Genomic DNA, 13574 nt, shown 5'->3' on the forward strand with positions numbered 1-13574 from the left:
CAGTCACGCTGCGATTAATCAATATATTTGAAGCATTGTCATTTTTAAATGCAAATATTGTAATAAGAAAGTGAAAATTCAGATTAAGAGGTAGAAATTTATCGTCATTATAGAGAAATCCTTTTATTTTCAAGGTCGTTATACTGAATGTAAAATAGCATTAGGTTAATAAGAAATTGGCCGGGACCCACTACACAGGATGTTATAACATGTTGGAAAGTTAAAAAGAGGGTCCCTATAAAGAGCTTCAACTGTATCAGTCCCAGAAATCTAACAGTAATGACAAGCGGGATTAGAGTATTGTTTATTTCTAATTCAGAATCAGGAAGGAGAGTCGCTGCTTACAGAAGTCGCAGTTCATTTATTTTCTGATAGTCAATAAATACGTCAACTGGCACTTCTCCAATTCGAAAGAATTGGAGAAGTGCAGTATACCACCAACCCATTGTAAAGCAAGGTATAAGGGGAAGTGGGTAACTGCATACCAAACAGATTGGCTTTAGTGGTGGGGAAAATCATGGAATCAATGATCGAGTGCAGTATAGGAATATTTAGATAGAAATGGAATTCTGAAGGAAACACAACATAGTTTTGTAAAGGGAAAGCATATTTAATTAATTTGACAGAGTCACTTGTGAGCTGGATGTAGGAAATAATTTCAACATTATTTATTTGGATTTCAGCAATGCACTCAGCTTAGTCTCTGATGAGAAGTTACTGTGGAAGTAAGAATTATCAGTATCACATGTATGATTCTCAGATGAATCTCAGGGTTTCTGCAGGGCAGAATGCAAAAGGTTGTGATTAATGATTACTCTTCAGATTAGGTTAACGGTTTTCTTTTATTCAGAATTTAATTATCGGAATATCATTATCTCTAGAGATATTCAAGACTGATAGCCTGGGGAAATTCAGAGGCCAACAGGAAAGGTATAGTGTGCATACAGGTAGTTTATTTGTTTATTTTATTTCAATGAAATGAATAGATGGGTGAAATGGAAAAGTATTTTTTTTTTGGTTGATGCTGTATAATAATAATTTATGTATCCCTATTTTATGTTACACTTTTTTGGGAGATAACAGCAAAAAGGGAGGGCAAACACATAAGCCAATGGATTTTTAGGGGGTGTTCCCTTAAAAAAACGATGAATATATAAATATACAACTGAAAAATAATACTATATCAGATTTATTAACAGCATTTAACGTGTTTGCTACAAGTGAACAATGTTAAAAAAATAAGTTAAAAAGTAGAAATCTCCTTAAATTAATAAAAAAATATTTCCTTAAAAATGTACACTTGAACGTTTTTAACTTTTGTGGCCAGTGGAACCCAAATTTTGGGATTATTATGACCCAAGAACCATTAATATAAATACTCACTGTATAAAAACACACACACACACACACACACACAATTTAGATGAATAAATGGCTATTTTCATATACAGTTGTTATTTGAAAAGACTTTATGGTGTATTGGATACCAGGACTATAACATATCTAGCATATGGCACCAGACCCACACAAAATTATAAAAAAAAAAAAAATCACAAAATTCATTATGAAGAGCTTATTTTTTAGAACATAAGCAATAACATTTAAAAAAAGATAAACACAGTAAAATAAAACCAAATTCTTACATTTTTATCAACAATTTTTGGTTCTAATGCACGACTAATATGACATCCTAATACAGGTGTTCTTGGTTCAGCACTATGAGCAATATCCTCCAATTTATTGAACATGTGAGATTCACTAGGAAATCAAGAAAAAAAAAAAAAAAAATTCAAGGATAATATAAAATCATAAGCGAAAAGAGAGCTAGGAAACAAACTATTCTGCTTGGTTAGAAAAAGATTTATCATATAAAATTATGCTCCAAAATATGCATAACTCGTACAAATCAACTTGCAGTTAAAGGAAAGGTAACCTAAACAATAAGGAAATGAGAGAGAGAGATTATATTAGAAACTGAATATGTATTCAGGAATTTTTTTCCTATAGTATATATTTATTTTTGCAGAATATGAAACATAAAATGCTTCGCGCACACACACACACACACACACACACACACACACACACACACACACACACACACACACACACACACAAAACCCACTTATTTTTAAATTACAGGTTAAGCTGCATCAATAAAACAAAACATAGGAATCATGAGCTACAACTGAACCTCTCATATCCAGCATTCAGTTTTCTGGTTATTTTTAGGAAAATGAGTGAAATCTGGCAAATCGCCTAAAAACCAGCAAATTTAGTTCTTCAGCTGACATCTGCCCAAAGTGAGCATCAATGATTGTTGTAATTTCACTTCAAAAGTTTTTACTGCACTCCATCCATTTTGAAGTTAGCACACATTAACATAAAATATAGTTGTTTTGAAGTTAAAGCATATCTACATATAATTAATTAACTGCAGGGGAAATTTTGTTATAGGTTCCAGGCATTGTGTACTATTATTCATGCCAAGATTACAGACTGATAATTAGTGATGAAAAATTTCAAAAAATTTTTGGATCACATGATTGTTATTTATATAACTTATTTATATGTTATTATTATTTATAGTACATTAGCAACTAAATCTATATTGCCGTGTATGTATAATTATGTGTATGTACATAGCATGTTATGTGGGTTGAAAAGCCTGGAATAACTTATATGCAAAATTGTACTTCCTCTTCCCTAGGTTGGCTAATTACAGCACCAGCTGAAGAGTTCCTTAGCATTATTAGAGGAATATGATGCAAGAAAGAAAGCTTATGCAGCATCAGCCAAAAAAAAATACCTGCTCCCATTTCACTCCCTCTGTTCATTCCAAATACTTGTTCAGCTCAGCCTTAAATTTATTTAGGCTATCAACTTTCACAACGACAGATGGAAGTTTGTTCCAGCAATCAACCACCCGCTGGCTAAAGGCAACCATTTGCACATCCATCCTACGACCATCTTTCCTCAATTTGAATTTATGCCCTCTCAGGCAATTATTCTGAGTCTAGTCTCCAGACACTGTAATTTGCAAAACTTAAGCCTTTCTTTGTAAGAGCAACCCTTTGTTCCATTCACTAATCTTGTTGCCCTACTCTGTACTCGTTCCAACAGCTCTACATTCTTTTTAAAATGAGGCCTCCAGACCTGTATACAGTACTCAAGGTGTGGCCTGACCATTGCCTTATACAAGGGGATAATCACCTCCTTATCCCTGCTAGAAAAATTCCTGTATATCATTGACAAGACACTGTGAGCTACTCTTGCAGACCATCTGCAATGCTCGGAAAACTTCATATCTGTCTGCACAATTGCCACCAGGTCTTTTTGTTGTCTACCACTGTCAGTGTAGTGCCACAGAGTTGATACATCACTCTGGGGTTACTGCTTCCCATATGTAGTACTTTACATTTGTCAATGTTAAACTTCATTTGCCACCTCTCAGCCCATTTGCTCAACCTTTCAAGATCCTGTTGCAGCAGCGTACCGTCATTAGTGTCCTTAACAACCCTGCAAACCTTCGTATCATCTGCAAACTTGGATATTAAGCTTGATATACCATCATCAATATCATTTATAAATACAGAAAACAACAATGGACCCAACACTGAACCCTGAGGTACTCCACTAATAACATTAGTCCACGATGAGCAGTGTCCATTGATTACCACTCTCTGTCTTCTCCCCCTCAACCACCCCTTTATCCATAGCAGCAATTTGCCTCCAATGTCACACTGCTCCAATTTGTGCAGCAGTCTTCCATGTGCAACAGTATCAAAAGTCTTTCTAAGATCCAAATATACGATATCAAAGTTATTTCCTGCATCCAGTTCCTTTGTTCATACACATCAGTGCCAAATCAAATTGGTCAGGCAAGACTTTCCCTTAACAAAACCATGCTGTGTCCGAGTTATAACTGAAATCTTGTCTAGATGATTCTGCAGTGCTTCTTTAACCAGTGCCTCCATTAATTTTCCTGGAACTGAAGTTAACTAACAGGTCTATAATTACTTGTGTCGCCCTTTGATCCTCCTTTGTGAATTGGGGTCACATTTGCACAACTCCAGTCCATGGGTACCTCCTCCGAGACCAAAGAAGCTCTCATAATTATGGCTAAGGGTTTGCTTACTTCCTTTGCTGCCTCCTTTAATATAACTGGATAGATCCCATCCACCCTGGTGCCTCCTTTATGTTTATCTTCAACAATTTCTCCTCAATTATGGAAGTGAAACTTGGGCATTCACCAAAAGAATGGAAGATGGGATTCTAACCGAGGCCTCTCCAAACAAGTGGCAGACCCACTATACTATCACTAAGGACCTGTAATACACACATGAAGCATTAGGTTGACATTTTTTTTTATGAAAATCCCAAACATGAGAGGTATTAGAACTAAGGTACCATACATGGGTTGGAGGTTGAGAAGCTGAAAGAAGATATTTGTTACTTCTGTAGATTGTAATTTTCAGGAAATACGTATGAAGGTTGTTCCAGAAAACAGAAGTTGACTGAATAAATGAGGAAGAAGAAAAGTTGGTTCTGTGAGTTTGAAATTGAACAGTAAAAAGGGTGTTGACTGCTTGCAGCATGTGTTCAGACTGCTTTGAAAGAGAGCAGGAATGATAGAAGCAAATTCAGAAGAACAATGACTGTGGAAGAATCTATAGAAAAGACATGCAGCAGAAACAGAATATCTACAAGACAGAGTGAAGAGACTCTGTTAGAGATGAGTCATGAATTAATCTAACTGTCTTCTTTGGAATGGAATCTAGAAGTGTGTGAGAGAGAGGTTTTGGGGGCACTGCCCTAGATGTGGAAACAATATTCCATGGTAGGGCGGATTTGCAATTAGTACAGAGTGAACTTTGTTTTTTTTTTAAATGGTCAAATACAAATTGATGATATTTGCCGATATCATTTTTCTAAGGAAAAATGATAAAAAAACGGTTTGGAAGAAAAGTAAAGATGAGAGCGAAAGAAAAAACACAGTTTTTAGATGCAGAGGAAGCAATATTTGTAATATGCTTATGTCAAGAGAGATCAGAAGTCAGGATAATCTCCAATAGAGCTATATACCCTTGCCTAAAAATCTGAGCATCATCAAAGATAAGCATAGGAGCAGAAGAATCCTTTTTGAGAGATATAAGAGAGGACTGAGTTTTAGAAGGATTGAAATCAACTAAGCTATCTTTGCCCCACTGGAGATCAGCATTATGCATTCATAACGCTGAACAATGAATAAAATGCATTCATTGAAAAAAAACCAAGCAACATAATAGTGTTTCAAGTGAAATTCTAGTGTTCGTGAAAAATGATATCGGCAAATTTCATCAATTTGTATTTGACCATTAAATAAAAAAAGTGTTTGTTGATTTGGATACATCATATCAAGGTTAGTATTAGTACTGGAAAAACAATGTATATGTGATATCACACAAAAAAAATATATATGTAAACAATGAAATTAATTTTAATTGTTGATTAGAAAATATAAAATGACAATCTAATTTTGCTAAAATATTGTCACTTAGGAAATAGTGAATTATGTTAAAACACGTAGTGAATTAAATTAAAATAGAGAACTGTAGGGTGGGAGTTATGAATTCTTATTTCATAGTTTTATCATTGATTCTTTATTTTTTATTTTGCAATTAAATTTTACAGTTTTTATTTTGTACTATATTTTGTTGTCTTTTGTTTTCATTAATAACATTTACTGACTGGAGCTGGAAGGGATATATCCATAGTGGATTAATTCTGGGAGAGTAATCCTACCACTAACAGTTCTGAACATTCTAATCATTCTTATTCAAAGTTCAACTATTACATTTACTGTATTTAACACACTTTTTTCTTTTAATTTTTTCTTACTTTATTTTTAATTTTTTCTTTTTCATTAATTACAAATACAGGCAGTTCTCGCTGCTTTACGAGTTCTCAGGTTTACAAGTTTTTTTCCCTCCAAGTATCAAGTATTAACAAAATTGAAAATATGAATGTTAATTGCAAAAAATGAATGTTAAACATTCGTAAATAATGCATTTAAAACCACGTGCACAGCTATACAATACAGTGTACCCTGCTTTACGATATTAATCCGTTCCAGAGACACCATCATATCGTTAAAATATCATAATGTGAACCCAATAACACTGTTTTTTGGTAATTCGTTTCAAGATTTTGGAAGTTGAAATTTTCACTGTATAACTAAGCTATTTATCTCTCTAAAATGTCATTTTTAAGGTCACAAGCGTGACCTTAAGGCCATATAAAAGGTCGTGAGCATGGTTTGTAAATTGTATTAGTTACCAATTCAAATCATTAAAATGCACTACACTTTCATTGATATCATATGCTCTGTTATAACAATCAATTTTAAATGCCTTTTTGATATTTTCTAAAGCACATTTCTGGAGGTCACCACTATAAAACAATAAAAACAATTTGTGCTTTCCGGTTTATTGGGCTTTTCTGTTACTGCAAGAAATTATAAATGGGTAATAAACTCAACATTATTGCATTTGTGAAAATACCGATAGCTGGAATTGTGTGGGTTTTTACGTTATTATGGTGAAATGCGTTTGCCCTTTACTGAAATCGTCAATCGTATAGAAAACATAAATAAATTTTCAGAATCTTCTCTTCCTTTTTTTTAAAGCTTTGTAAACTTGTTACTCCGTGCAAATCATGTTAGTTGCAATTTGTATGTGCCGTTAAAAAATGCTTATGCATACAATTATCTTGCTTATGCTTATGCATACAATTAAAAGAGATTATCTTGGAAACAAATGCCTCTTGAAACATTTCTGAAGAAGACGACTCCTTGTGCAACAAACCAACAAGTGCCAAGCCAATAATGAGTGATCAATGAGTGTGCATTTAGTTGATGATGATGAAGAATAAACATTCTTTAACATTTGTAAGTCGAAAATAATTTCTCTATTATTATAATTTGCTTGATTTTACAGGCTATGTTTTCATTTATTTGGATAAATCAATTATTGCTTAAACAAACTAATTAGCTAACTAATTTCATTGTTGAGAACATAACCCCTATTTTTAACCTTATGTCTATGTGAAATACATTCTCGCTTTACGAGTTTTCACTTTATGAGCACGCGCTAGGAACGAATTAACTCGTAAAGTCGAAAACTACCTGTAGTCTATAGTACATATTAAATGGTTTTGTATATTATTATAAATAGCTCTATGAGCACTCTCACAAAGTGAATAGCTGCTCAAGCAATATCTTGAAAAATTTTAAAAGCATTTTAACTTCTAATACTGCATCTGGTTTTCTCAATTCTCGAATTTAACTGTCAAACCTTGCAGTAAATGTTTTTATGTGCATATTAATTTTTTTTTTTTTTTTATGAAATCCCCAAACACGAAAGGTATCAAAACCTATAGTACTTAGTACCGTGCATGGGTTGAAGGAGAAGTATGGGGGGGGGGGGAGGGGGATGCCGGAAACTTTGCTCTAGAGACTAAACATGGGTTTCACCACTTCAAGCCTCCAATAAGCAAAGTGGTGGTATTGCACCGGTTGATGACAGTCATCTACCACCTACAAATTGCATAGTGAATTAAGTTAAAATAGAGAACTGCTGTGTGGAAGTCATGAATTCTTATTTCATAGAAAAAAAAATCTTTGATATTTTTTTATTTTGAAATTAAATTTTATAGTTTTTATTTTGCATCATCTTTTGTTGTCTTTTGTTTGAAAGCTTGATGGCATTTGAAATATGAAATAGATCAATAGCACTAGATTGTGATATATGAGATAAATGTTTTCTCAACATTTAGAACACAACATAATCCTTAGTCCTAATCTCGCCTAATTAAAAAAAAAAATTAACTAAATACAGATGTTTGTATAAGTAGATAAAATAAAGTAAAATCTAAATAAATACTCTACCTTCCTCCTACCCACTGTTCTTTAGTAACTGCTTCTTCATTACTGCTACTGCTCATTAAAATAACATCTTGCCCATCAATATCTTCCATATTTAGATATTTCCTAAGTAAAAATGGTCAAAGTTTTACTAATGAATCTGATGACTCCTACCTTAGAATCATGCAGTGTTGCTGCTTACTCAATAAATAAATTTCAACAAACACAGTTAATTATAATTCAAAAGCAGAATAAACAGCATAAAATATTTTTAATAAGTATGATTATGTAATCCTCACCTCACCATGGCTTCATTCTTGAAATAAATCCAAACAAATGCCTATGGATTTGTTTGGGTGACAATAAAGTTTATCCCTACTATGTAACTAAAACTTTAAATACCAATAAACATGAAAGATTTTACATGCTATATATGTTATAGTGGTTTGTTTCTTATTGTTGATTATAGCAGTGATGCAATATTTACACATTATCATTAGTAACTAGTAGAGACATTCACTAATTACTAAGAGTAATTAGTGAACAATTACTATTATTGAATTATTTTTAATATAATTATTAAAAACTCATTAAACTTCAGGCTGGTGTAAAATTTTTTCTTACATTCACAAGAGATAATAATAAAAAAAAATTTGATGAACATGTAACACACTATAGTTGCAATCACAATTCAATTTAATAATGCTCTTAAATAAGTTATTTTCTTCATGAATATTTTCCATAATTTTTAGATGGGGTTATCCATCTAGAAATTAAACTTACAAACAATATTAAACCATAACAAATATTTATTTACTGTAGTGTAATACTGGTTTAACTTGTTTGCACAATGAATATTTATTCATTGTGATAACAATAAATAAGTATTCATTGTGGTAACATACATTATACCTGTATAAGAGTGTTTGCCAACTAATCTTCAGGTTGTGTAGGCTGAGAAACCAGAAAAGTTCCAGGACAAAACTCTATTCCTTCCACCCTAGGTGGGCTAAATGCAGCTGCAATGGAATTTGAATTGTGACCACTTCAAACAAGTAACAAAATACTTACAAGAGAAATTTTAGCGATGGAAGGTCATTTGTGGAACCCTTGTCAATAGGATGATTCAGGTATAACAGCAGTATTTTTAAATTTTAATTTCTAGAAGTAGACTATTTTTCCTTCTGTGATTTAGATCCAACTGAATAATAATGCTTTTTTAGAAGAAAAATTAACTTTTCAATACAGTACTTATTATTGCAAGATAGCCTAAACTTCAGCTTTCTTTTAAAATTAAATTCCAAATTTGGAAGTAGCCTCAGTTGAATCTCTCTTCTTCCCCCACCCACCAAAATGTTGTATTTATCTCTACATTTCTATTTCTGCAAAGTATCATACACACACAAAAAAGTCATCATCTAACAGCACAATGTGAAAAGCAAGAACACACCATTAGACAGGCATTACTACATTTCACAGATGGGTTGGTGTCATCCTTCATATTTTTCTCTAGTGTAGTACTACATTTGAATTTTGCCGTCTGAATGAAAACAGCATATATAGAAATGCAACATTGCAGAAAATCCTTCGCCATTCGAGAGGTCAGTTCCATCAAGCATAATATCTACTACTGCACAGCAATTTTTCTGATGGTTGATTTTTTTTTATTTTTGGTAATATTTGATGTACTTTCTATTTTGGCCAGGGCACATGAGTTTTTAGTACAGAACACATAGATTGGCTACATATTATTATGCCTGTATAAGCATGTGTCTGCCAGTTGAGCTTCATCTTGCACAGGCTAAAAACAAGAACAGCTTACTGGACAAAACCTTATTCCATCTACCCTAGTTTGGCTAACTACAGCTGCAATGGGATTTGAATTGTGATCACTCAAAACAAGCAAACAAAACTGCTTACTATTACAGAGGGAAATTTTCATGGTGAAAGGTTTGTGGGTGGTGGCACATTTGTGGAATCCCTGTCAATAGGATGCTTCACATGCATCATGCATACTAACTTCCCATGCAGTTTCAGACCTCTTGGCCAATTCACTGGTAGCTCCAACCACAGCTTTAACAAATAACATCAATAACTCCTGTCATGTCTTGTGCAGTCTACCTAATCAAAAGCCAACCTACCTCTTGCTTTCATGTTAGAATTTCCTGAGCCAATTTTTGAGCTCAGCAAATTCCATTTCATATGTAGCAGCTGCAAAACTAAAAGTACCCATTCAGTAACTTATTAAAGAATAGCCCAAATCACACCTGCAGTCTTAAAAAACTTTTTTTCCTTCACTTAGTAAAATATCTGTTATTCAGAACACACTCTCTCTCTCTCTCTCTCTCTCTCTGAACAATGAAATTAATTTATGTTCTTATTTTCTTTGCTCAGGAAGTCAAAAATAAACAAAATACGATGATTAAATTGTTCAATGGTTACATATTTATTAAACAAACACAACATAAAATGTAAATAAAAAAGAAAGAAATATAAAATAAATATAAATAAAAGTAGTGATTTGGCTTGGATATGACTATCTTCTCAATTGGTAGTTATACCTAATACGGTTATAATTTGGCAGTTTGATACTGTTTGCAGCCCTAAAATTTTATAAATCTTATCACAGCTTTAAATTTAAGTCATTTGAACTCCATTATCTTAGTTAAGGAATAAAAAGCTCTCATCAATATATTAAGCAGCACATTATATGTGCCTTACTGTCGAACTCCTTTGGTTTCAGAATACATCTTCTTAGCCTTTCCTTTAGCTTCTTTGGAAGTAAGTTGGTGATTGAACTGCATCAAAAGGCGTTGAGCAAATGGTAATCCAGCTCCATATATTCGTCCATAATTAATTATCTGAAAATAGATTTATAAATCAGAAACATGTCTCTGGACAGAAGATAAATGAAGTATGTATGTAGATCAATTTTTTTGCTTATTACTCTGGAATAGCCACAAAGAGTAAGATGTTTATAAGATAAAGACTATAAAAGTATTATAATATTGTGGCATTAGAGATTTGAACATGCAGTGCATATATTGTGCACTGACTTGGCTAAGATTATGCTTAGTGTAAAAAGACACTCAACATTCAAGGCTCAACATTTTATGCTTGTATACCACTACATGACAGCCATCTGTGAAATTTATTTGCCCATATGTGCATAAGAGGTCAGTAAAGATCTATATTTGGCTAGACTCCCTGAGAACAGAATGTTGAAATTTGGTGCATTTATTAGTCCTTTCTTACATAGTTATTAGCCATGACTCAGTCTCCAAAATCACTGCATTATCATTATTAAAATGACTGCCATGCAAAAGTGAAAAAAAAAAAAAAAGGGCTTCAGGAATGGAAAGAGAAAAAAAAAAAATCTAAATAGTAAATACCAGGAAAATATGGGAGGTCTAAGAAAATTTCAAAGCCATTTTGGCTTGTCATCTTAGTGGCAGGATATGAATTGCATATGTGCAAGGGATTGTCAGCAATCCTTGCCCTTTTTTCTTGATAGTTACAGGTGCACTGATACAAGGTTAGAGTGATAAGCTGCAATGAAGATAATCAGTGAGAATTACATCACAACTGATCTTAGGAAACTAACAGCATTACCTTTCCAGCAGATGCCTGTGCCTTTTGGAATAAGTGCAGATGTCTGAATCTATTCTCAGTCATTATCCCCTTCTTTTGGAGACACTGATTGAGAAAATTTGCATTATTTGGAACATTTCATGGTTTCAGAGCAAAATAATGAATCTGTCTCTCAACAACAGTCACCATGTCTTCCACTTCATGATGATGGAATAAATTATAATCAAAACAAACTTTTTCTGAACGATGCTCAAGATATATTGTGAAAACTCCTTTGGAATTCAGAGTCTGCACCACATTCTTCTGAGTACTGTTGTCAATATTTAACAGTCTCAAATCTTCAACCTTAATTAGGATAAATTTGCTTTTAAAAAACAGCCAAAAGTCATTTTGAACAGTCTCCAAATAAGATGGATGATCATACTGGTCAATATCTTTTATATTTAAAAACTGTTTCCCAGAAAGTGCACTATGAATCAGGGAATTGTAGTGCTGAAGAAGCTAATTACTGGGCCATAATTTACTTGCATAAATTAAAATCTACATAAACTAAATAAAAAGTCCTTATTTTATTTTTATTAAAACCCCAAACACGAGAGGTATTAGAAACTATAGTACTTAGTACCGTGCTTGGGTTGGAGGTTGAGAAGATGAGAGAAGATATTTATTGACATTAGACTTGAACTTCTGCAGATTGTAATTTTCAGGAAAGACATATGAAGGAAGGTTATTCCAGAAAATGGCAGTTGAATGAATAAACAAGGAAGATGAAAAGTTGGTTAAGTGAGTTTGAAGTTGGACAGTAAATGGATGTTGGCTGGTGGTGGCACGTGTTCAGACTGTTTGGAAAGAGAGAGTGGGAATTATAGAAGCCAATTCAGAAGAACAGTGCCCACAGAAGTATCTGTAGAAAAGGGATGCAGCAGAAACAGTACGTCTATGAGATAGCGAGTGGAGAGATGCTGTTAGAGATGAGTCATTAATTAACCTAAATGCCCTCTTCTGAATGGAATCTAGAAGCCTGAGAGAGGTTTTGGGGACACCAACCCAGATGTGGGAACAATATTCCATAGTAGGGCAGATTTGCGATTTGTACGGAGTGAACAGCTGTTTGGAAGAAAAGTAACGCCGAGAACGAAAGAGAAAACCAAGTTTTTTAGATGTAGAGGAAGCAATATTTGTAATATGCTTGTGCCAAGAGAGATTAGAAGTCAGGGTAATCCTCAAAAGAGATATATCATTTTGCCTAGAAATTAGCGTGTCACCAAAGATAAGCATAGGAGCAGAAGAATCCTTTTTGTGAGATATAAGACAAGACTGAGTTTTGGAAGGATTGAAATCAACTAAGTTGTCTTTGTCCCACTGGAGAATTACCTGGAGATTCGCATTTAAGGAATTGGTAGCGGATATTCGAGAAGTTGAAGCTGATTGAGCAGGGCAAGGTTTCTCAAAATGGAAAGTGGAATGCAATGTGCTATCATCGGCAAAACTATGGATAGGATTTTCAGTCAATGGAAGGTCATTAATATACAAGAGGAAAAGAGTGGGGGAAAGAACAGAACCTTGGGGGACACCAGCATTAGTGGAAAAGTTAGAAGATAGAGAGCCGTCTACCGTTACCCTCAGTGAGCGATCAGAGAGAAAACCAATTACAAAAAACAGTTGGCAAACCATAAGATGGAAGCTTGTTTAGAAGACCTTTATGCCAAACATGATCGAAAGCCTTTGAGATGTCAAGCGCACCTGCTTGTGTTTCACCAAACTTTTCCATTGAATTTGTCCATAAATGGGTAACATAAGCCAAAATATTACCAGTGGATCGACACTGACGGAATCCATACTGGTAATCGTTGATCAGATGGAAGGTTTCTAGGTAGTTTAAGTGTTGGTGGTTAGTTGACTTCTCCATTACTTTAGAAAGAGTAGAAGTAATTGCAATGGGATGATAATTGGATGGGAGGAACTTGTCACCCTTTTTAGGAACTGGCTGGATATGAGCAAATTTCCAAGCAGAAGGAAAAACACCTTTTGGAATAAGAAAGTGAAAAAAAAAAAACATAAGCCAGAATATTACCAGTGG

The 13574-nt window shown here is 33.7% G+C and overlaps 1 protein-coding gene across 1 annotated transcript in view; it reads right to left on the minus strand.

The window, feature by feature from the left end:
• The window catches only part of PolG1 (DNA polymerase gamma, catalytic subunit tam), a 117551-nt gene that overhangs the window by 19077 nt on the left and 84900 nt on the right, over positions 1-13574 (minus strand). Inside the window, exons 19-21 of the mRNA XM_090376447.1 lie at positions 10625-10764; positions 7928-8029; positions 1644-1758 (exon numbers count right to left, since the gene is read on the minus strand). Coding sequence (XP_090232573.1) covers positions 1644-1758; positions 7928-8029; positions 10625-10764 — 357 coding nt within the window. The remainder of the gene's footprint in view (positions 1-1643; positions 1759-7927; positions 8030-10624; positions 10765-13574) is intronic.

This window comes from Mastigoproctus giganteus, chromosome 6, assembly GCF_048544385.1.
Source record: "Mastigoproctus giganteus isolate SK-2022 chromosome 6, ASM4854438v1, whole genome shotgun sequence".
Lineage (NCBI taxonomy): Eukaryota > Metazoa > Arthropoda > Arachnida > Uropygi > Thelyphonidae > Mastigoproctus > Mastigoproctus giganteus.